At 36.3% G+C, this 22,898-nt stretch overlaps 1 protein-coding gene across 3 annotated transcripts in view; it reads left to right on the plus strand.

The window, feature by feature from the left end:
• Positions 1-8,909: 8,909 nt before the first annotated feature.
• Positions 8,910-22,898, plus strand: part of LOC102966878 (coiled-coil domain-containing protein 7) — a 134,512-nt gene continuing 120,523 nt past the window's right edge. For 2 of the 3 annotated variants that reach the window (XM_042991356.1, XM_042991357.1), the window contains exons 1-4: positions 8,911-9,162; positions 14,041-14,372; positions 15,552-15,644; positions 20,514-20,597. In XM_042991356.1, coding sequence (XP_042847290.1) covers positions 14,094-14,372; positions 15,552-15,644; positions 20,514-20,597 — 456 coding nt within the window. In that variant the 5' untranslated portion in view covers positions 8,911-9,162; positions 14,041-14,093. Of the gene's footprint in view, positions 9,163-14,040; positions 14,373-15,551; positions 15,645-20,513; positions 20,598-22,898 lie in introns of all 3 variants that reach the window. The other variant, XM_042991358.1, reaches the window with a different exon arrangement.

Here is a 22,898-nt window from a genome sequence, read left to right on the forward strand (position 1 = left end):
AAGTCATGCACTGTCACTTCTACAATATTGTAGTGGTCACGTGGCCAGACATGATTCAGTGTAGGAAGGGACTACACAAGGATATGAAAACCAGGAGGCAAAGATCATTGACGGCATCTTGGAGGCTGACAAACATATATCACTATATATATTTGTTTTACTTTTTTTGAAATTCATATAAATGGAATCATACAGTATATAGACTTTTGTATTTATCTTCTTTTGCTTATAATGTCTGTGAGATTTATTTATGACACTGTGTGTGGCAGTGATTATTACTCATGTTACTGATTAGTATTCTATTATATGAGTATGACACAGTTTGGTTACTCGTAGTTCTTTTAATGGACATTTATATGGTTTAAGTTTTGTACTATTACAATCAAATGTTCCATGTCCATGTATTTTTGTGTACATATGGATGGAATTGCTTAGTCAGAGGGTAAGATTATGGTTACCTTATAAGAAATGACCAAAATGTTTTTGAAAATTGAGTACCATTTCACACACTCATGAGAAATGTATGAGAATTCCAGTAGTTCTATATTCTTGGAACAGTTGGTATTCAGTGATATTTAGCCATTCTAGTGGCTATGTAGTGGTATCTCATTGTGCTTTTAATCTGCATTATCTTAATGGAAATAATGTTGCTCATCAATGAATAATTGATGCTATGTATTCATTTGTGAAATGTCTGTTCAAATCCTTTTATTATTGATATGTAAGGATAATTTAAAGCATTTTCTTTTTAATCAGCTTTATTGAAGTATATTATACATAAAATAAATTGCAGCCATTGTAAGTGCTCAGTTTGATGAGTTTTGACACAAGTGCATACCCCAATCAAGATATAGAACAAACACCCTGGAAAAAAGCCTGTCATCTTGTGACAAAATTAAACACACACCTACCATATGCTGCAACAACTTCAGCCCTAAACATTCATTCATTGAATAATTTTAAGCAAAGCATCAGTATGTGGGTGATTATTTTTGTTTTTTTTTATTTAAAAATTACATATAGTAAAATTGACTTCTTTGGTGTACATTGCTGTGAATTTTAACACATGAATGGATGTAACCATTGTGAATATAGATACAGAATAGTTTCGTAATGCTAAAACACTCCCTTATGCTACCCTTTTATAATCACACACTCCCCTACCTCTAACCCCTGGAAAATACTAATCTGTTCTCCATTATTACAGTTTTGTCTTTTTGAGAATGTCATATAAATGGAATGATACAGTATGTAACTTTGTGAGATTGGGTACTTTCACTTAGCATAATGGCTTTCCAGATTCATCCAAATTGTTTTGTGTATCAATAGTTCCCTTCTATTTATTGCTGAACAGTATTACATTGTAATGACACATCATAGTTTGTTTATGTATTCATCTGTTGAAAGATAATTCATTTTAACTGTGAAAGAAGTCCAGTTTATCAATTTCTTTTTTTACAGTTAGTACTTGACTAAGTACTAGTCAACTGATGCTATAGTTGTGTCTTGTCTAAGACCCATACCAAGGTCATGAATACATTCTCTCATGTTTTCTTTTAGATTTATGGTTTTTGTTTTTACATTTAGTTCTTTGTTGATTTGGGTCCTCCAGGAAGCAGGTGCTAAGATGAAGTTACAAATGAAAGAGATTTATTAGGGGTTACCACTGTAAAGGGAAGAAGGAGCAGGAGTGGCAGAGGAAGCTTTCAGACAATGATGCTGAGCTGGTACCTGTGAAAGGAGAGGGAGAATGAAAGAGGATCAGACCATGGCATAGGTGAGAAAGTCTCGGAAAGCCCTGTTGGGATCTCAAGTACAGAGAATGCTCATGGAGGAGTCCCACAATGGCCAGAAATAGCAAATCTTTATATCGCTGTGTGCTTAGTCATCAGCTGGGGAATGCCCAAGAGGCAAGTGGACTTATCTCAAAGGCTGAAACAGAGCCTGATGGCATCCATAGCCAGAGGCTTTCAGCAACCCATACTCTTTGCTTCAGGTTCTTTCTTGAAGGGAAATGTGATCATCACAGTGAGGTCTTCATGGTTGTCACAGTTCACGCTCTGCTTTGCATGTATTTCTTCTTACACGTTTCTCCTGTGGACCTCTCTTTCTGAGAATAAACTTAAAATAGGGAGGTCTATGGGCTGAACTACAGTCTCCACTGCTGCAGTTAATTTGGGGGCTGAAACTCACACTTATTATGTCCTTTCTCCACCATCCGTTCTAAATTTCCTTGTCTTCAGCTATTCCCTGTGTTGGTCATGACCCAACTTACTCACCCAGCTTACCTGGTGGTGTGACCCAAACTCCTGACTGATCTGATCCCCAGGGCCCACACAGTTCTTAGGCTAGGTTTGCTGCATTTGCTCATTCACAGTTGTAACTGGGAAAGAGAGTACTAAGAGACACTCAGGTGGGTCACCTGAATTACACATGTATTCCTCCCTGCTACCACTGTGTAACATTAGTTTTAGTTTACCCTGTTGATCAGTATCATTTATGCCTGCCAAGTGGTCAGTCCTCTTCCAGCATCCTGGTTCCTGGATACAAGGATCCCAGGGTGTCTAGGTGGCAGCTGTGGCAGCTGTGGAAGCTGTAGCTTGTAGTTCAATAGGAGACTTGCTGTTCCCTTTGGGGACCTAGATTTTTAAGTTTCCAAAGTCCAGAGTTGCAGGAAGAAAAGCACAGAGTTCTTTAGTGGTTATTGGGAATGATGCTAACTGGGATATCTCCTGCTTCCATCCCTATGCTTCCAAACCCATGTATTTCACTGGTTCTTCCAGGATGGAATGGGCACAAATTAATCAACTTGCCCCCAAATGACCCGGTGGCCTCCTCAAGGAATGGTGTCACACTAGGTTATTGGCCTCTGTTGCTGTCATGGTGGATATTCAGTAGCTTGATTGGCCTCGGTAAGAGGAACTTCATGGTTTTGGACTGATGTGTAGCCTCCATCTCTCCTACTGTGACCACTTTTTCATGTGCCCAATGTGCCAGGTTCAGTATGCCTGAAGACAGAGGTTGGCTAATATCAATTAGCTGAATGATTTTGTCCACTAAGTTGTTCAGTGCTTCTTCTGCAGTGGATGCCTTCTAAGTAGGCAGTTATATGTGATATGGAAAATTTCATGTGTCTGTCCACATGCCTCTACGTAGGATCTTGTCTCTGACCTGTCAGTCTATTTCCTTCTATGCCCTTGATCAGTAGGCCAAGCAATTTTCCACCATCCATGAGTCCATATATATTCTTATGTTGAGCCACTTCTTCCCTGCAAAGTGGATAAACAGAGGCACTGCTCACAACTTCTCTCATTAGGAAAAATTTGCTTCAACACTGTTATTCAAGATCATCCCTAACAATGGCTATAGTGCAGCCACCATCTATTTTTGTCTTGCAAATCATATTTTTTGAATGTAACTGACTTCTGAATTGCTCTCTGCCGTATGGCTTTGATTACAATTTGATTGCTGTTTTCTCAATCTTGCTTCTCAGTATTGGAAGTAGCAGCAAATGGCCCCAGCTTCTTCACCTCCTATGCAAAACCTTGTCAAAATATTTGTTGTCTTTTTCACAGACTTTCTCATACCTGTTATTCAGGCATTTCATGGGATGGACAAATCCCACCCAACTGTTATTATAAACAAACAGGACAGATTGGACTGACTGCCATCGTATAGTCCCTCCAAATACAAGGACTCTTAATTAGTTGAACAGAAGTAAGAAACCTAAGGTGTATCAGTGGCTGGGAGGCCATGTTGGAACCACTGTCAACGTGTGCACTTATGAGAGCAATAGGTGCCACTTGGGGGAGGGGAGCGTTGCTCAAAAATGGTCAATAAGACTTTATTCCCGGGGACACCAGGGACTCCTCTAGGACTATACTTTTTGTTTGAAATCCTCCAACTTTATTCTTTTTCAAAGTTGTTTTGCTTATTGCATGTCCTTTGCGTTTTGAAAGGAATTTTAGTACCATTTCTTTGAAAAGACCTGTTGGTATTTTGATTGGGATTATATTGAATTTATAGATCAAGTAGGGGAGAACTGACATCTTAACATTATTAAATCTTCTAATTCATGAGCCCAGTATATCGGCATTTATTTAGATCTTTATTTTCTCTCAGCAAGTTTTTATAATTTTCAGTGTAGAGGTTTTGCACATTTTTTTCAGTAGTATGTATATATATTTCATGTATTTGATACCATGGTAAGTGGTGTTTATTGTATTTTACTTTCTCATTGTTTATCAAGAGCATACAGAAACACAATTGGTTTTTGTATTTTGGTCTTGTATCCTGCAACCATGTTATGCTTATTAGTTAATTTTTGAAGATTTCATCAGATTTTCTACATAGATCATTTTGTCTCTTTATCAAAATTTCATTTTTCTTCCTTTGCAGTTTGAATGCCTTCATTTCTTTTTCCTGGGCTTTCACATTGGTTAGGACTTCCATTAAGTACATTGTTGAAAAGAAGTAATGAGAACAGACATCCTTGTCCTGTTCCTTATCATAGAGAGAAAGCGGTCAATCTTTACCATTAAGTATGATATTAGCTATAGGTTTTCACTGATGTGTTTTATAAGGCTGAGAAAATTTCTTTTTTTTTCTTTTTTAAAAATTTTTTAACGTTTTTATTTATTTTTGAGACAGAGAGAGAGCGTGAACAGGGGAGGGGCAGAGAGAGAGGGAGACACAGAATCTGAAACAGGCTCCAGGCTCTGAGCAGTCAGCACAGAGCCCGACGCGGGGCTCGAACTCACGGACCCTGAGATCATGACCTGAGCCGAAGTCGGACGCTTAACCGACCAAGCCACCCAGGCGCCCCACGGCTGAGAAAATTTCTAATTCAAGTTTTCAGATTATGAAAAATCTGGAATGGATGTTGGATTTTTTCAATTATTTTTTTCAGCCCCTCTTTAGATAATCATCTGTGTGCATATGTGTGTGTGTTTAGCCTGTAAATATGATGAATTACATTATCATGCTTTAAAAAATTTTTTTAATATAATTTATTGTCAAATTGGCTTACATACAACATCCAGTGCTCATCCCAACAAATGCCCTTCTCAATGCTTATTACCCACTTTCTCCTCTCCCCCACCTCTATTAACCCTCAAATTTGTTCTCTGTATTTAAGAGCCTCCTATGGTTTGCCTCCCCCCACCCTCTGTTTGTAACTATGAAATTAAAAAAAAATTTTTTTTAATGTTTATTTTTGAGAGAGATGGAGAGACAGAGTGCAAGCAAGGCAGGGGCAGAGAGGGAGACACAGAATCGGAAGCAGGCTCCAGGCTCCTCACTGTCAGCACAGAGCGTGATGTGGGGCTTGAACTCATGAACCGTAAGACCATGACCTGAGCCAAAGTTGGACACTCAACCAACTGAACCACCCAGGTGCCCCTTTATAAAAACTTTTTTAACATTCATTTATCTTTGAGAGAGAGAGAGAGGGAGAGAGAGAGAGAGAGAGAGAGAGAGAGAAAGAGAGGCAGAGAGAGAGGGAGACACAGAATCTGAAACAGGCTCCAGGCTCTGAGCTGTCAGCACAAAGCCTGACAGGGGCCTTGAACTCTGGAACAGCAAGATCATGACCTAAGGTGAAGATGGACGCTTAATCTACTGAGCCACCCAGGCGCCCTGCATTGATTCTCATATGTTATTGCAAACTTGCATCCCTGGAATAAACCCCAGCTGGTCATGACTACTATTTTTTTATATATTGTTTGGTTCAATTTGCTAAAATTTCATTGACAATTATTGCATATATGTTCATGTGGGATATTGACCTGTAGTTTTCTTTTCTTATAATGTTTTTGATGTCAGTGTTAGGGTAATGCTGCCTCACAAAATGAGTTGGGAAGTATTCCTGGATCCTCTGCAATTTTCTGGATCTCATTTGTATAAAATTTTTACTGCTTATTCTTTAATGTTTTATATTATTCACCAATGATGCCATCTGGGCTTAGGGTTCTTTTGGTGGAAAACTTTTCTTGATTTTTTAACTACAAATTCAATTTCTTTAGTACATATAATAGTACTCACGATATCAATTTCTTGAATAAGCTTTGGTCATTTCTGTCTTTCAGGAAATTTATCCATTTTGTCCAAGATTTTGAATTTATAGGCATAAAGTTGTTCATAAAGTCCCTTATTATCTTGTTGACATCTGTAGAGTTTATACTGATGAGTTTATATTTATTTTTTATTGATTGATTTCTGTTCTTAACCATTTCCTTTATTCTTCCTTTGTGTTTCATTTGCTCTTCTTTTTTTAGTGCCTTTCCTTTCTAATTTGAAGTCATTTATTTGAGAGCTTTCTTCTTTTCTATTACAGGTGTGTAGAAATTTACCTTTATATGTTACTTTAGCAGCATCCTGCACATTTTGATATGATTTGTTTTTATTTTCATTCAGTTCAAAATAATTTCTATTTTGACTATTTCTTTGACACATGAATTACTATTTGGTTGATAATGTTGTTAGTGTTGAAAGCGGTATTCAAGTTTCTATATCCTAACTGATTTTCTGTCTACATATTTTATGGAGGGAGATATGATGAAATCTCTGACTTTAATTGTAGATTTTAATTGTAGGTTTGTCTATTCTTCTTGGAGTCCTATCAGCTTTTGTTTTGTGTATTTTGATCCTCTCTTGTTAGTTTCATAAATGTTTAGGATTGTTATGTCTTCTTAATGAATGACTTATTTATCATTATGTAATAACCCATTTTATCCCTGGTAATCATCTTTACTTAAAAATCCAGTTTTTCTGTAATTGATATAAAAACTACAGCTTTCTTTTGAGTAATGTTAGCATGGTATCTCTTTTTCCATCTATTGGGATACAATTTTCCATGGATCTCTTACATTTTTGCACTTTTGAAAAAAAGTTGTAACATTTACTTAACAAGCATTTATTGTATGCTGATATCTAGGAAAGGCTAAAACACAAATATTTTCTGTCTTTTAAATGTGTATATCTCAATATATAGAAAGTTTATGTTACATATAAGCATATTAGTTTATATATATGAATAAATATATCACTGTATCACATACCTTCTATATAACTCTGAAAATTAGAAAATGAGTCAGTAGGAAATTCCACTTCTTTTTGTAAGAATTTAAATTGTCCCAGATCCTTGAAATGACCACATTATCAATTGAATATAAATTGAAATATTTTTAAGATTAGCAAATGAGTCTCCTTTGCATATGATGTAGGTGCTTTTTAAACTGTTGCTTTGGCTCTGGAGGGTAAGGGTGGTGAATGAGTCTAGGCACAAGCCCTTTAAGAGTGGATGTTCCGTTATTAGAGCCACATGGTTCTCCTGGAAGTAAGCCTTGTTTTTCAAGGCCAGACATTCTGTGGCTTGTTTCTCTGGTGCAGATCCCAAGAGTTGGGGAGCCTTTGTCCTCAGGGACTAGCTCTTCTGTTATGAGATCTCTCCTAATTGTGGGTCTGCTGGGATTTGGAGAGGTTTCTTGCAAGACTTGGTCTTTACCTCTCCTACCTGTCTCAATGTGGCCCTTTTCTCCTATGTTGCAGAAGTGCTGTTCACTTAGTTTCCAAAGTCCTTTGCAGAGGGAATTTTTCCATATGTAGCTGGAAATTTCTTGTGTTTGGGGGAGGAGGTGAGTTCAGGATCCTTCTATGTCTCAATTTGGAGCCCTCTTCCATTTTTGTACTTCTTGTTTCAGATTTTGTTCTGAGCTATGTTTCTAAAAATGTTTTTATTTATTTTTGAGAGAGAGAGAGAGAGAGAGAGAGAGAGAACAAGCAGGGGAGGGTCAGAAAAAGAGGGAGACACAGAATCTGAAGCAGGATCCAGGCTCTGAGCTGTCAGCATAGAGCCCAATGTGGGGTTTGAACCCGTGAATTGCAAGATCGTGACCTGAGCAGAAGTCAGACGCTTAACCAACTGAGCCACCCAGGTGCCCTAGAACTATTTACTTGAATATTCATATAGCAAACCAAACAAGCCATTATTAAAAAATTAAATTATATCAAGTTAGTATTTTTAAATATTAAAACATTGTACTTTGGGCAACAAAACTTTATTTGGAGAGTGTTTTAAATCAATAGTTTTCATTTTTTAAAAGAAAAAATTCATTTCTTGAAGTCAAACTATCAAAAAAACTCTACCTTGGAAAATTACATCTTTTGCAAGTAGTATGCAAACTGATGGCAATAGACTGTTGTGTGGCATCATGCAACTTTCTAGTCCATTTTACTTTTTAATTATTTTTTAAGTTTATTTATTTTGAGAGAGAGTACAAGCAGGGGATGGGCAGAGAGAGAGAGAGAAAGAGAGAGAGAGAGAGAGAGAGAACCCCAAGCAGGCTCGGTGCTATCAGGATGGACCCTGAAGCAGGATTTGGTGTCTGGAGCTGTGAGGGCATGACTTGAGCAGAAATCAAGACTCAAAAGGCTTAAGGGACTAAGCCACCCAGATGCCTCTCTGGTACATTTTATTTTTAAAGTACGAAGCCGCTGCACGATTCCCTGGGAGCTTAAGTCTGGTAAGGGACTCTACCAAACCCCGGATTGTAAAGAACTTTAGACAACTGCAGACTTTAAGGGCCTGGGGCTCAGGTTTTGCTGGTGATGAAGCCCAAGTTCTCAAAGCACCAAAGAGGCCCCTGTTTTATTTCTTTAGGCCAAATGCCTAAAAGAATCTCACTTGTGCAGCGTCCTGGAGGGAAGTACACAGCCCAGGGAGCAAGAAACACAGAAAGCGCAGTCTGGACTCTATTACTTCGTAGGGCTCCACAGTTGCCGAAAATCCTCTAGCCTTCAGTTCCGGGAAAGACTCGGTTCAGGCTTTGGCTCCTAGAGCGGCGGCGGATCGCGCGCGGCGGGGGCGCGCGGCGCGGGTCTCTCGGGGCGGGGGCGCGCGGCGGGGGCGTCGGAGACGCGGCGTCAACCGCCCACCTCGCCGCTTAGCGCCGGGCGGGTCGTTGCCGCCGCCTCAGGGCGCAGAGGCCCGACCTTTCCGCCCAAATGTCAGTTTGTAAAATAGCAAGGCTGGAGTTTGAAGGGTTTGCAGGCTTCCGCCTTGAAGGAAGTCTGGGAGGCTCGGCATTTCCAACTCTTTCACCTTAGAGCACGCTTGGCCAAGGCAAAACCGCCCAGTAACCTGGCTTCCAGCGGCCTCAGCAGGTATTCTAGCCACTGGGAGGGGAGGCGCCTGCGGTCCTTCCCTCCGCGGAGTGTGAGGGTTTCTGTTGTGTTCTCTGGCAAAAGCGGCAGCTGTGCCTCTGTTGAAGCGAAATCTAAGACGATAATCCTAGCTTCTCTGCCCTATGTCGCCCCCTCCCCCATTTCGTTGTGTACTGTATCATTAAAGCGTTTGAGATGAATCCTTGAAGGGAGACCAGAAAACGTTTTCTTTGTGGTAGAAGGTGACTGATAAACTTGGGCAAATTTGTGCTGATCTACTCCTCCTAGGATAGTTAGGATTAAATGAAGACAATACGTAAAATCCCTAAATGTTTCTTGTAAATACAAGCGTTTAGTCCATGTAACCTCTATTTTTATAGGCGTGTGAACTTCATGGGTCCATTTATTAGGTTGTTTGGTTGCACCTGGTGCGCGGCCCGTCTTTTTCTCAATTGGTTTCCTGAAGTAGCGGGCGTCTCAGCCTTCCTGTCTGTCACCGCAGAAGTTTCCCTGGTCCTGCCTTAAGTGCACGGGAGCATTTATGCATTACAACCTATATCCCCTTGTTTACTCAAGGATATCATTCCAGCAGTTTCCCTCCATACCAATCAATACATTTTGCTTTCTGCTGGGTCATTTCCATCAGCATATGTATTAATTTCCTAGGGTTGCCTAAACAAGTACCACAAACTGGGTGGCTTAAAACCAGAAAAATTTATCCTGTTTCTGGACGCTGAAGTCTGAAGAGTGTGGCAGTGCTGGTTCCTCCTGGAGGCTCTCAGGGAGCATTTGTTCCGTGTTTCCTCCCAGCTTCTGGTGGCCGCTGCCAGTTGGTGTCCCTTAGACTCCTTGCGCTCATCTTCGCCTCTGTCTTCACGTGGTGGTCTCCCCATGCGCCTGGAGGTCTGAGTTTCTTCCAGGAAGCACACCATTGGGGTTGGAGCCCACTCCAATCCAGTTTGAATCCGTCTTGGTTCCATCTACAAAGATCTTATTAACAAATAAGGTCAGGGGCGCCTGGGTGGCGCAGTCGGTTAAGCGTCCGACTTCAGCCAGGTCACGATCTCGCGGTCCGTGAGTTCGAGCCCCGCGTCAGGCTCCGGGCTGATGGCTCGGAGCCTGGAGCCTGTTTCCGATTCTGTGTCTCCCTCTCTCTCTGCCCCTCCCCCGTTCATGCTCTGTCTCTCTCTGTCCCAAAAATAAAAAAAAAAATAAAAATAAAAAAAATAAAAAAAAAAACAAATAAGGTCACATTCACAGGTTCTGGGGTTAGGACTTGAACATATTTTTTGGGGGGAGAGGGCAGAATTCAACTTACAACAGCATACAAACATGTTACTTTTCTCTTAAAAAATCTTCCTTTTGCCCATATTTCAGGCATTCACCTCCCGTCACTCTTAAAACCGTTGCTATCCTTTAGGTCACAAATGACCTACCTCCTTGTCGCTAAATCCGGTGGTTAATTCTTAGTCCTCATCTTACCCGCCCAGCATTTAACGCAGTTCATCATTTACTCGTAAGTTTTTTGTTGTTGTTGTTGTTTTTTCACTTTATTTTCAATACATCCTCTCCTGGTTTTACCTTCTGGCTCATTGATCAATCATTCTTAAGTCATTTTTGCTGGTCCTTTTCTCTCAGACCTGATGCTTTTGATGCATTGTCTTTGGCAATATAATTTCTTTGAAATTCTTTTGATGCTTTTCAATTTTGTAAATTAAATTTTAGTTTCTGTATCACTTATTACATTACCTTTATTTAAAATATTATGCCACTGGGGCGCCTGGGTGGCTCAATGGGTTAAGCGTCCGACTTTAGCTCGGGTCACGATCTCGCGGTCCGTGAGTTCGAGCACCGCTTTGGGCTCTGGGCTGACGGCTCAGAGCCTGGAGCCTGCTACCGATTCTGTGTCTCCCTCTCTCTCTGCCCCTCCCCCGTTCATGCTCTGTCTCTCTCTGTCTCAAAAATAAATAAACGTTAAAAAAAAATTAAAAAAAATATTATGCCACTATTAATATTAGAAAAATGGATATATTTTCCAACGGGGGACTTTGGCTTATGTTCTACAATGTATATATTTATTATTGTCAACAGTTTCCAAAACCATTGCATTCTTCAAATGAATTTTGAGTGACATGACATCAAATAATCTTTCCCAATATTTATTTGACTATGATATAAAAATTATGTTTGACAACTGTTTTCAATTAACTATGTAGTGTTTCATTACAACAATAAAGCAGTTGTACAGTTTGAGAATGAAAAATTTTCAGTGTTGTCAGAAGATATTTTTCCTCTATCATTCACTACCAAGTTAAAAAAAAAAGTCTTGATGAACTGTGCAAAATATTACAGATTTTTCATTTTTGAGTATTTTCTGTTTGTTTTTTCTCATACGTATTTGAGGCATTGTATTGCTGTTATATATATGTGTATATATATATATATATACACATAATGTGATATATATATTTTTTAATTTTTTTTTTTGTAAGTAATCTAAACAGTAGATTCTTCTCCAGCTGTGTCATCTCTTGGTTAAAATCCTAATACATGTTCACATATAGAAATATTTGCATTTTGGAAATCCACAATTATATCAATAATTTTTATGTGCTTTCTGTGGTTTACCTTAGCGATTGTGTCCGAAATAATTGAGAAATAATTAGCTTGTAAAAATGTTATTGTAACTGATTTCATTTATAATGTATCATATAATATTTATTTTTTGGTTTTTATTTTACTTCCTAAAATAGTGTATTATTTGGTGTTGATATTTGTATTTTGCATAAATGTGCTAACAGGATGCCATTGACTTTTTCCATGCCAAATTAAAAAAATATCTATTATTAGTCTATTAAAATTTATTAGATGACCCTCTCTATACTAGGTACTACTTCTTCAAAAATTTAATCATGTTTATATATTGTCAACAAATGCAGGCCTATATTTTCCCAATTTTCATAGGATTGCTAATTGTTTAAATTCTTTAAAATATATTAATTTTTAATACTTACTGATGATGTGTATTTTACTTTATTCATGTTCGAGAATATGTGATAAATGCTGCTAATCTTTGCATCCATTTTTATTCTTCAGCTAGACTGCGTCCAAAGAGCTTGCGATTTAGACAAAATATAGATTCCTTTAAGAAGAAATTTTATTTAAAACTTGAATTAAAAATTGAATTCTTCCTCTTTTTTAGGTTATATGCTCTTTCCTTCTGAAAACTTCCAAATTTTTCTTTTTGAGGCTTTTATATTTATTTCATTAATTATGTTTTGTTGTTTATCTGTTTCCTTTTTGGTATTTTGTGAACACTTTTGATCTGTGCTTTCCACTATCCTTAAGTCTGAGAAATTTATCTTTATTATTTATTCAAATATTTCCTCCTGTCCATTTCATATTTTTTTTCCTCACTGGATCTTCTTTTATCTGGTTTTTGATATTTGTATAATTCTTCTACGTATCTCTTATTTTCTTTTTCATTTCTATCTCTTTATCGTTTTCTGCTGCTTTCTGGCAGAATATCTCACTCTGATCTTCCATTTGCCTAATTTATTCTTCAGCAGTATTATTCTGTGATCAGTTATGTTTATTACATTTTTCGTTTGTAGTATTTCTACTTGAGTCTTTAAAAAAATACTCATGTACCTGTTTTGTGTTGCTAATATTCTGTTTGTGTGTATTTGTATATTTTTGGTTTGTCTTTTTTAAACTTTTTTTTAAAAGCATGTATATAGGTATGTATATATGCATGTATGTATGTATTTATATAATTTCTACACCCAACATGGGGCCTGATTTTACAACCCCGAGATCAAGAGTCTCATGCTCTTCGGACTGAGCTAGCCAGGTGCCTCTGGACCTTTTCTTTTAGTTTTCTTTCTTTCTTTCTTTCTTTCTTTCTTTCTTTCTTTCTTTCTTTCTTTCTTTCTTTCTTTCTTCTTTCCTTTGCAAAGCTTGTATTTTTCAGATGTCAAGTTATTTTTGCCTGTGAACTCATATGTCTTTGGGAGTGTCAGCTACTCTTGTCTAGTAATCTGTTATTATGAAATGATCAAAAAACAGGCCACAGTTTAGGTCCCTCCCATCAAATTTAGGGAAATTTTTTTGTGTGTATTTGTTTCCTAGGGCTGCCATAACAAAATACCACAAACTAGGTTGCTTAAAACAATAGTAATTTATTCTCTTACAGTTCCAGAGTCTAAGAGTCTGAAATCAAAGTGTTTGCAGTGCTATGCTCCTTCTAAAGTTTCGAAAGAAGAATTTCCCTTGCTTTTTCCTAGCAAGGATGCTGGGAAAATTTAACGTTCCTTGGCTTGTAGCTGATTTACTCCAGTCTCTGTCTCTATCATTACATGACCTTTTTCTGTATACATCTGTGTATCTTTGTCTTCATTTGGCTTTCTTATAATGATACCAGTCATTGGATTTAGGGCCCACTCTAATCTAGTATAACCTCATCTTAACTTGGTTACATCTACAAAAATGGTATTTTCAAATATGGTCATATTCACAGGTGCCAGGGGTTAGAACTTGAATATATTTTTTGGGGGGACCCAGCATGATTTTGGTGCTGCCTTGATATTACTCTGTTGTTACCCTGGGTCTAGGCTATTATTCCTATGCAAATAATGATAGATATAAAACTCCCCATCCTAAATACTCATACATAAATCAGTCTTCAGTCACCTTTAAGGATTTCTCACAGGCTTTTTTTCTTTTTCTTTTTTTAAAATTTTTTTGTTGTTATTGTTAGGAATGGTTTCCTCTCCATTTTGTGATTTCTGCAGTGCTGGTTTTGGTATTCACCATCTTCACGGCAATTGGTAATCCTGCCCTAATTTTTAATCTGAAATCTTAATGTTTTATTTACAGGGAGGAATACAATTTTTTTCACCTGTAATTTGGAAGTGAAGTAAAATAACAAAATGAAGTCCGCAAAACATCTGTCAGCCTCTAGTAATAAATTGGCAAATGTTCCAGATTTAACTTACAAAAAAGGAATATTTACTGCACCGTTGTCACTTAAAGCAAAGGAAAAACATAGTGCAAAATTAGTACATGATAAACTTGAATCAATGGTCTTAGGATCTCCACCAGCAGGGGAATCCATCGTAAGATATGCTTTGCCCATTGCATCGAGTAAGACAAAGGAGTTAATAGCAGAAGATGAATTGATCAGAAAAATTACCCAACATCTAAAGATGGTAAGACACTTGTTGGTCCCTGTGTTTAGGGTTTCCATGACCATCCCTAGGCTTAGAGATTTGCTAGGAAGGTGCACTAGACTCAAAATATAGACCTACTGATGGCTAAGATCTAGTACAGTGAAAAGATACAAAGCAAAATCAGCAAAAGGAAAAGGCTTATGGAGTGAAGTCGGGAGGAAACTAGGTCCAAGATTCCTCTTCCTTTAAAGTCACACAGGATGTGCTTAATTACTCCAACAACAAATTATGACAGCACATGTGAAATGTCTTTTGGAGAAGCTCATTAGAGACTCAGTGCCCAGGGTTTTATTGGGGGTTGCTCATCTAGGTATTTTGCTTAGCATGTACCAAAATTCCACACTCCCTGAAGGAAAGCAGATGTTTAGCATAAACCACATTGTTTGTACAAACAGTTTAAGGACAATGAGCCACTGTTATCAGTGAATGATGGGAACACTCATGAAATCCAAGTTCTGAGGCAGCAGTCTAAGGCCAACCTTGAAAGCAGATCTTTCTAATGATAGTCCTTTCTGGCTCATTCCTGCTATGTTAACTCTTCTCAGCACTTTAGAAACTTTAGCTCTTAGTGTTGGGAAAAAAAAAAATCTCCTTTTTTCTGAGTTTCTCTTTGCACAGTGATCCAGAATTGAATTGTGAATGTACCACATACCAAATGAGAACAATGAGGCAGGTAGCACAAATATAAAAAGAATATAGTTTTGTCAAATTTCCAAAATACAAGTTTGTTCAAAGTTTGAAGGGTTAGCTCAGAGAATTTCCTTAAAAAATTTATTGCTCTCTAGTTTACATTTCTATTTTGTCCGCTTCTTTTCGAAGAAGAAATTTGAGTCCCTCAGATTTTGAGGAAATACTTTGGTGATAAGTGGAGTTGATGCTTCAACTATTCATAGATCGCCTTTTACATGCCTATGAACACAGAAATGGGAGTCATAGGGACTTTCTTACAGAGTAGAGTTGAGGACTGTTTCTTATTCTTCAGGGTGATATAAGATGGGATGTGAGATGGAAAGTTTAAGTTTATGGCACTGGTAGAAAGAAGTCTTATTGCTAAGAAGGTCCTGACATGTTTGATTAAGTGTTTTTTTACACTTAATAAATTTACATATAATTTACATAAAATTATTAAAATAAAAATTTGCTTTGATTTACTCATAGGTTGTTTCTACTTTGGAGGAAGCCTATGGATTTAGCATTGTAGATGGAGAAAAATCAGTTGTGAAGCCTGAACATGAAGAATTAACTTTATCTGTAAGTGTATATAATCCTAATGTAGAAACATTTAACACTGAAAAGGGTTAAGATTTTCTTTTGGAATCCATTTATGTTCTCAGAATGAATTCCCATCCATGAAAATGACCTGGTTAAGGAACTTGAAAGTAGAGTATTGATTTTTCTATCCTCTGCTAACACTTATCTTAAAGTTTAATTAAGACCTATCTGTATTTTAAACGTATTTTTATTGCTAGTGCCTGTTCTGTTTAATTCTTAAACATTTGGTTACTTGTTGGTTTTAGATGTATATTCCTTATCATGTTAAGAAAGTGTCCTTCTATTTGTATTTTGCTAAATAAAAAAAAACCCAAGAATTTATTGAATTCTAACAAATATCTGGTATATATAAATTATGTAACTCTTAAGGTGATTAAGTATGTGGTTCTCTTTTAACCTACTGATGAGATGAATTATTTTACATGTTTCATAATATTCAACTGTACTTTGATACACTTGTAGAGTATTATTTTTCTATTTTATAATTATTTTTGTTAGTTAGGGATTGAGTTTGGCTCCATGTAATAAAACACCTATGTTGAGTCTTTCAATTCATGAACATTGTATGACTCTCCATTTGTTTCGGTCTTGTTTGATTTCTTTCATCACCATTTTGTAATTTTCATCATACAGATCCTGTACATGGTTTGTTAGATTTTATGCATTAATATTTCATGTTTTTTGGAACACTTTTTAATGGCATTGTATTAAATTTTAGTTTCCACATTTTGTAAGTAGTAGATAGAAATAATGATTGATTTTTGTATGTTGATCTTGTATCTTAACCTTGTTCAATGTATTTTTTCATTCTAGTTTTTCTATAGATTTTTTGGATTTTCTACATGGACAATTATGTCATCTTCATGTAGAGACAATTTTACTTCTTCCTATCCAGTCTGAATGCTTTTTATTTCCTTCTCTTGTGCTGGCTCTGGCTTCAAGTATTATATTTAATAATAGTGATGAGAGCAGATATCCTTGAGTCATTATGACTGCTAATTTCAGACAAGAGTGGAAGTTCAGTTCCCTGGTTGGTCTCAACATCATCACTCTGGTGGGGGAATTGGATGGCTAATTTTCACTGCCACATTATTTTTTAGTCCTATCGACACATGGATAGTGGGTGCAGCTTATTCTTGGTGTTTGGCTCAAGTAGGATTAGGCATTGTCAAAAAGATTTTGGTTATGCTAGAGACCCCCTTTTTACAGTCCTTTGGCTTTTCTTAGTTGTTGTGCTTTTTTTTTTTTTTTTTTTTTTAAGTCTGTTCTTATTGGAAGTTCCATGAGTCAGGCTTTTCCAGTGTCCCATCCATTTTATATGTAGGTAAAAAGAAAACCTAAAGAATTCATGTATTCCTCAAGTTTTGAGATCTCTGCCTTTCTCTTTCTTCCTTTCAGAATTTGCCTGTGTTAGTTTGTTGTATTGTCTATGGATTTTAACTGTAGGAGGGGTGATTAGAGGAATGGGCCTAGTCCATGATGACCAGAAGTGAAAGTCCAAAATTATTTTTTATGTATATTTATTCTATTTGCAGTCTATCAAGCTGAGTTTGTGAGTTGATGTTTTTCATCAAATTTGGAAATTTTCATTCATTATTTCTTTACATATTTTACTGCCTCTCTGATCCTTTTTTATGAGACTCTAATTACACATATATTAGAATGCTTGTTACTGTATAAGAAGTTACTCTCTGTTCATTCATTTCAGTTTTTTCTCTTTCTTTGATTCAGTTTGGGCAATATATGTTATTCTATCTTCAAACTCACTGATCCTTTCTGTGGTGTCTGATCTGCTGTTAAACTCTATCCAATGAAATTTTTATTTCAAATATCATAATTTTCACATTTAAGATTATCTTTTGGTTACTTTTTAGGGAGTTTTATATTTCTCCTGCTATTATCTATCTCTTTACCTGTCTACCAATATTTTTCTGCAAATTCTTTTATCAGTAACAGAGTTTTAAAAATCTTTGCTAATTTTCAGTATCTGGATCATCAGTGTATTTACTTCTATTTTTCCTTTTGATTATGGATTGTATTTTCCTGGTTATTCATATGTTTTATGATTTTTTTTAGTTGGATCCCAAGCATTATATTTAGAAAAATATTGGAAACTGTGGTACAATGTTTTATTTTCTAGAGAATCCTTACTGTTTCCTTTCTGACATTTAGCATGAAAAGCTAATCATTCGCATTCTTCTAAGAACTGATTTGAGCAGGAACTGATCCATATTTTAATTAAGTTGAGTTATTGTATGGTTTGTCTAACCCATAATCGTACATATTGCTGCTTCCCCTCAGGGGTTGATTTATTTGATCTTGCAAGTATTTTAGCAGGGAAGAGTTTGAACTCTGATTTTAAATAGTTTTGGTTCACATTTTGGTTCATTCCTGGTAGAACTTCAAATACAATTACCACAAGAACATGCAGGATGAGATTCCTCTGGTTTTTAGTTCCTCCTTTTTATAGTTGTGTAATTGCCAAACTATAAAACATTTTGTTATCCCCAAAAGCTTCCTTGTATCCCACTTACAGTCAGTCCTTTCCTCCCATCCTGGCTGTAGACAAACACTGATCTGTCACTATACTTTTACCTTCTCTAGAATGTCATATAAATGAAATCATATAATATGTAGTCATCATATATATATATATATATATATATATATATATATATATATATAGCCTTCCCTACTTCATCATGTATTTGAGACTCATCCATGTTGTTCTGTATATCAGTAGTTTCTTTGGTGTGAAGAGTATTCCATTGTATGACTATCCCACAGTTTGTAATCCATTCACCAGTTGATAAACATTTAGGTGGTTGGATGCAGTAACTATTTTGACTGTTATGAGTGAAGCTTCTGTGGACATTGTGTACAAGTCTTTGTGAGGATATATGTTTTTATTCATCGTGGATAGTTTCTTTGGAATAGGATTGGTGAGTTATAAATACATGTTTAACTTTATGAGCGATTGCTCATAAACTGTTTCCCAACATGGCGGAATCATTGTATGTTCCTACCAGCTCTCTATGAGAGTTCCGGTGGCTGCACATTCTTACCAGAATTGGTATTGTCAGTCTTTTTAATTCTGACCATTCCTAATGGGTACGTAGGCCTCCTTTTCTGCCATCTTTATGGCAAAATTGAGATGGGGAGGAGTTTGGTAAAAGAAAAATGTTTGGGTTCAGTGATTTGCCTTAGGAGCTTTTCTCATTCTAGTCTATCTGCCAGCTTAAATGACTGTCAAAGGCTCAGCTGGTTTTTCTTCATACTCTGAATTCTGTTTGTCAATGGTAGGCCTGCTTTTTCACGTGGCTGACTTGGCACACTTGGCACAACTAGGCCAAGTGCTCTTCTTTCTCCACCATGCTCCCTTTAGGTATGGATATGGCTTTGGTTCTTTGCTCATCTGCAAAGTGTTCTGCAGAATTCAGTTCATCACGTTTTCCTTATGTCCTCTCCTTTTCAATATCCTCAAGGAAAAACATAATAATTAGTAGGTGACTAACAGTCTGTATTATACTGGTATTCTACTTGTCTTACAGCACTGTTGTCATAATTTTTGATGATTTTAATATCTATGTAGAAGATCTTTCCAAATAATGTGGCCTCTTAGTTCACTGAATGATCATTCACTCTAATGATCTTATCTTCTATGTCAGCCACTAACCAACAAGATGATATCCTTTAGTCTTTGTCATAACCAATAACTGTTACTTTTCCATAATTTAAGTTTCAATCATCTTAATTTCTGGTCACTACCTCTTATCTTTCCCACTTAGTCTGTCTAATATTCTGACTCCAAAAGTCCTTTGATTCCATTGGGAACTATAATCCATTGGTCCTATTACATTTTACTGTCCCAAATACTTCTTCTATTCTTACTTACCTAGCTTAAATTCCATGTTCCCTTATTATTATTGCTCCCACACATAGGTACTTAACTCTCTTGCCCTGTCATGCTTTATTGATTTTATTTTGTTAAACTGCAACCCTCATCAAATCAATCCCTATATTTGTGGCTTCTAAATCTGAATAGAAGATGGTCCTCAAGCATGTGTATAGTCTCATATTTATGATTAGTAACTCTAGTTACTTCATTTTCCTGCTCTCTTGAATGACTAATTCAGTTTTCCCACTCTTCTATATGGGTATAGATGTTTACCATGACAAAAAAAATATATGAGCGTATGAGTATGTTTTAAAATGTGACGTTGAATAAGCATATTCCTCATGGAGAACACTCTATGAGAATCCTAACTGTATATAAGCATCTAGATTTGTTTATCATAGGTTGTCTCTGATTTACAAATCACCACTCTACTATAAAAGGTTCAGTCATTGTGACTTTTTTTTTTAAGTCATTGTAACATTTTAATCTGTCACTATTTTTTCCTCAAAGTCTTCATTTGCTTATTGAGGGTGAAAGACTATAGCTCTTGATAAGTATACTTATATTCAGAAGTTATAATTAGTGTTAATTTTCTAACACAAAGAGATATTTATAAGGTATATACAGAATTGCTACCTTTTTTTGGCTGCTCATAAATTTCAGGAGTCTAAATCTGGGATGCTTGATTTTCTACAACTATGTAGAGGAGAATGAGAAGAGATGCATAGTTGGGTATGTCATTCATGGGCCACTCCCCAGAATGTACTCTCTTCCACTTTCTGGGAGAATTTGCTAGTATAGCATTTGGAGCACAATTTCTTGTCTTATATGTTTGAAGGGACATAAATTATAGACAAAAACTATTTTTAAAAACAAATGTACTATAATATAGATGGGTATGCATATGGGTTCTGAAATTAAAAGTAACTTTGTTTTATTCTTTTCAAAAGGTTGGGGATGATCTGAATTCATTCTTGATATGTTGTTCACAATTTGCAGCTCAGTTAGAAGAAGCAGCTAAGGAAGAACGTCATGTATGTATTCTGCATAAATTATGGAATCCAAAATATCATTTATTGTTTTAATTTAAATTATTGGTACTGTTAATAAATTTTATACTAATACATTTTATATTTATTAAAAATTGCTATTAAAATAATTATAGTGATAAAATATTTTAAAGCTATGTTGGTTGTTTGAATTTGGATGTAATATCATGTAGCAATATTAGTCTAGATACAATGCCTTAATGAGTTACAAAAGGCATTAGAAAGTATTATTTTTTTTTATTCTTAACATAGGCATTTAGATCTGTGAATTTTCCTTTAAGTACAGCATTGATAGAGTCATTGGTATTTTTATGTTTACAGATGAAAATATAGTATTAAGAGTATTTTTATTTTAGTGTTTTTAATAAGGTAAATTATATTACAAAGGCAATATGTCATAATTAATGAAAATTTTAAAAAACACATGCATGAAGAAAACAAAAATTTGTTGTGGCCTGTTTACATAAGGATTTTTATGCTGAGTTAGTTTTCTTCTATTCTTAGTTTATTGAGGTTTTTTTTTTTTTTTTAACCATCAAGGAGTTGAATTTTATCAAAACCTTTTCTTGAATCTATTGAGATGATCATGGGGTTCTTGTCCTTCATTTGTTTATGTGGTGTATTACATTGTTTCATGTTATTACAAATAGTGAGCCAGGCTTATGTTCCAGACATAAATCCTACTTGGTTTTACCTTTTAATTTGCTTTTGAAATCTGTTTGCTAGTATTTTGTTTAAGATTTTTGCATCATTATTAATCAGGGATTGGTCTGTAGTTTTCTTGTGTCTTTGTCTCGTTTTGATATCAGGATAATGCAGGCCTCATGGAATAGGTTTGGAGAATTCCTCCTTTTTGATTCTTTGGGAGAGTTTGAGAAGGGTTGGTGTTTTTTGTTTTTTGTTTTTTTAATTTTTTTTTTCAACGTTTTTTATTTATTTTTGGGACAGAGAGAGACAGAGCATTAACGGGGGAGGGTCAGAGAGAGGGAGACACAGAATCGGAAACAGGCTCCAGGCTCCGAGCCATCAGCCCAGAGCCTGACGCGGGGCTCGAACTCACAGACCGAGAGATCGTGACCTGGCTGAAGTCGGACGCTTAACCGACTGCGCCACCCAGGCGCCCCAAGAAGGGTTGGTGTTTTAAATGATAGAATGCCCCGGTGAAGCCATCTTGTTCTGGGTTTTTCTTTGTTGGGAGGTTTTTGATTACTGCTTCAGTTTCCTCACTAGTTATAGGTCTGTTCAGATTTTTTAATTTTTTCATGGTTTGGCCTCAGTAGGTTATATGTTTCTAGGAATTTATCCATTTCTTCTAGGTTATCCAATATTTCGGCATATAATTGTGTATAGTAGTCTTTTATGATCTTTTGTCTTTGAGCAAAGTGGACATCATTGTAATATATCCTCTTTCATTTCTAATTTTAATTATTTGAATATTCTCTTTTTTTCATAGTTAATCTAGCTAAAGCTTGTTACTTTTGTTAATCTTTTTTTTTATTTTTTAATTTTTTATTTTATTTTTTTAAAATTTTTTTTAACGTTTATTTATTTTTGAGACAGAGAGAGAGAGAGCATGAACGGGGGAGGGTCAGAGAGAGAGAGGGAGACACAGAATCCGAAACAGGCTCCAGGCTCTGAGCTGTCAACACAGAGCCCGACGCGGGGCTCGAACTCACAGACCGCGAGATCATGACCTGAGCTGAAGTTGGACGCCCAACCGACTGAGCCACCCAGCGCCCCTTTTTTTTATTTTTTAAGTTTATTTATTTTGAGAGAGAGGGAGAGAGACAGACAGACAATGTGAGCAGGGGAGAGGCAGAGAGAGAAACCCAAGCAGGCTCCACATTGTCAGGCAGAGCCTGATGTGCTTGAATTCACGAACTGTGAGATCATGACCTAAGCTGAAATCAAGAATCAGAGGCTTAACTGACTGAGCCACCCAGGCGTCCCCTTGTTAATCTTTTTAAAAACAACTCTTGGTATCATTTTTGTTTCCTATCTCTATTTCATTTATCTCTGCTCCAATATTTATTGTTTCCTTTCTTTTGCAAACTCTGGCTTTAAACAATTTTTTTTTTGTTCCTTTAGATAAAAGGTTATTGTTTGTGATCTTTTTATTTATTTAATTTATTTTTTGAATATTTATTTATTTTTGAGAGAGAGAAAGAGAGAGAGAGAGAAGGGAATAGAGAATCCCAAGCAGTCTCAGCACTGTTAGTGCAAAGTCTGATGTAGGGCTTCACCTCAGGAACCATGAGATCATGACCTGAGCTGAAATCAAAAGTT

The sequence above is a fragment of the Panthera tigris genome, chromosome B4 (assembly GCF_018350195.1).
Source record: "Panthera tigris isolate Pti1 chromosome B4, P.tigris_Pti1_mat1.1, whole genome shotgun sequence".
Lineage (NCBI taxonomy): Eukaryota > Metazoa > Chordata > Mammalia > Carnivora > Felidae > Panthera > Panthera tigris.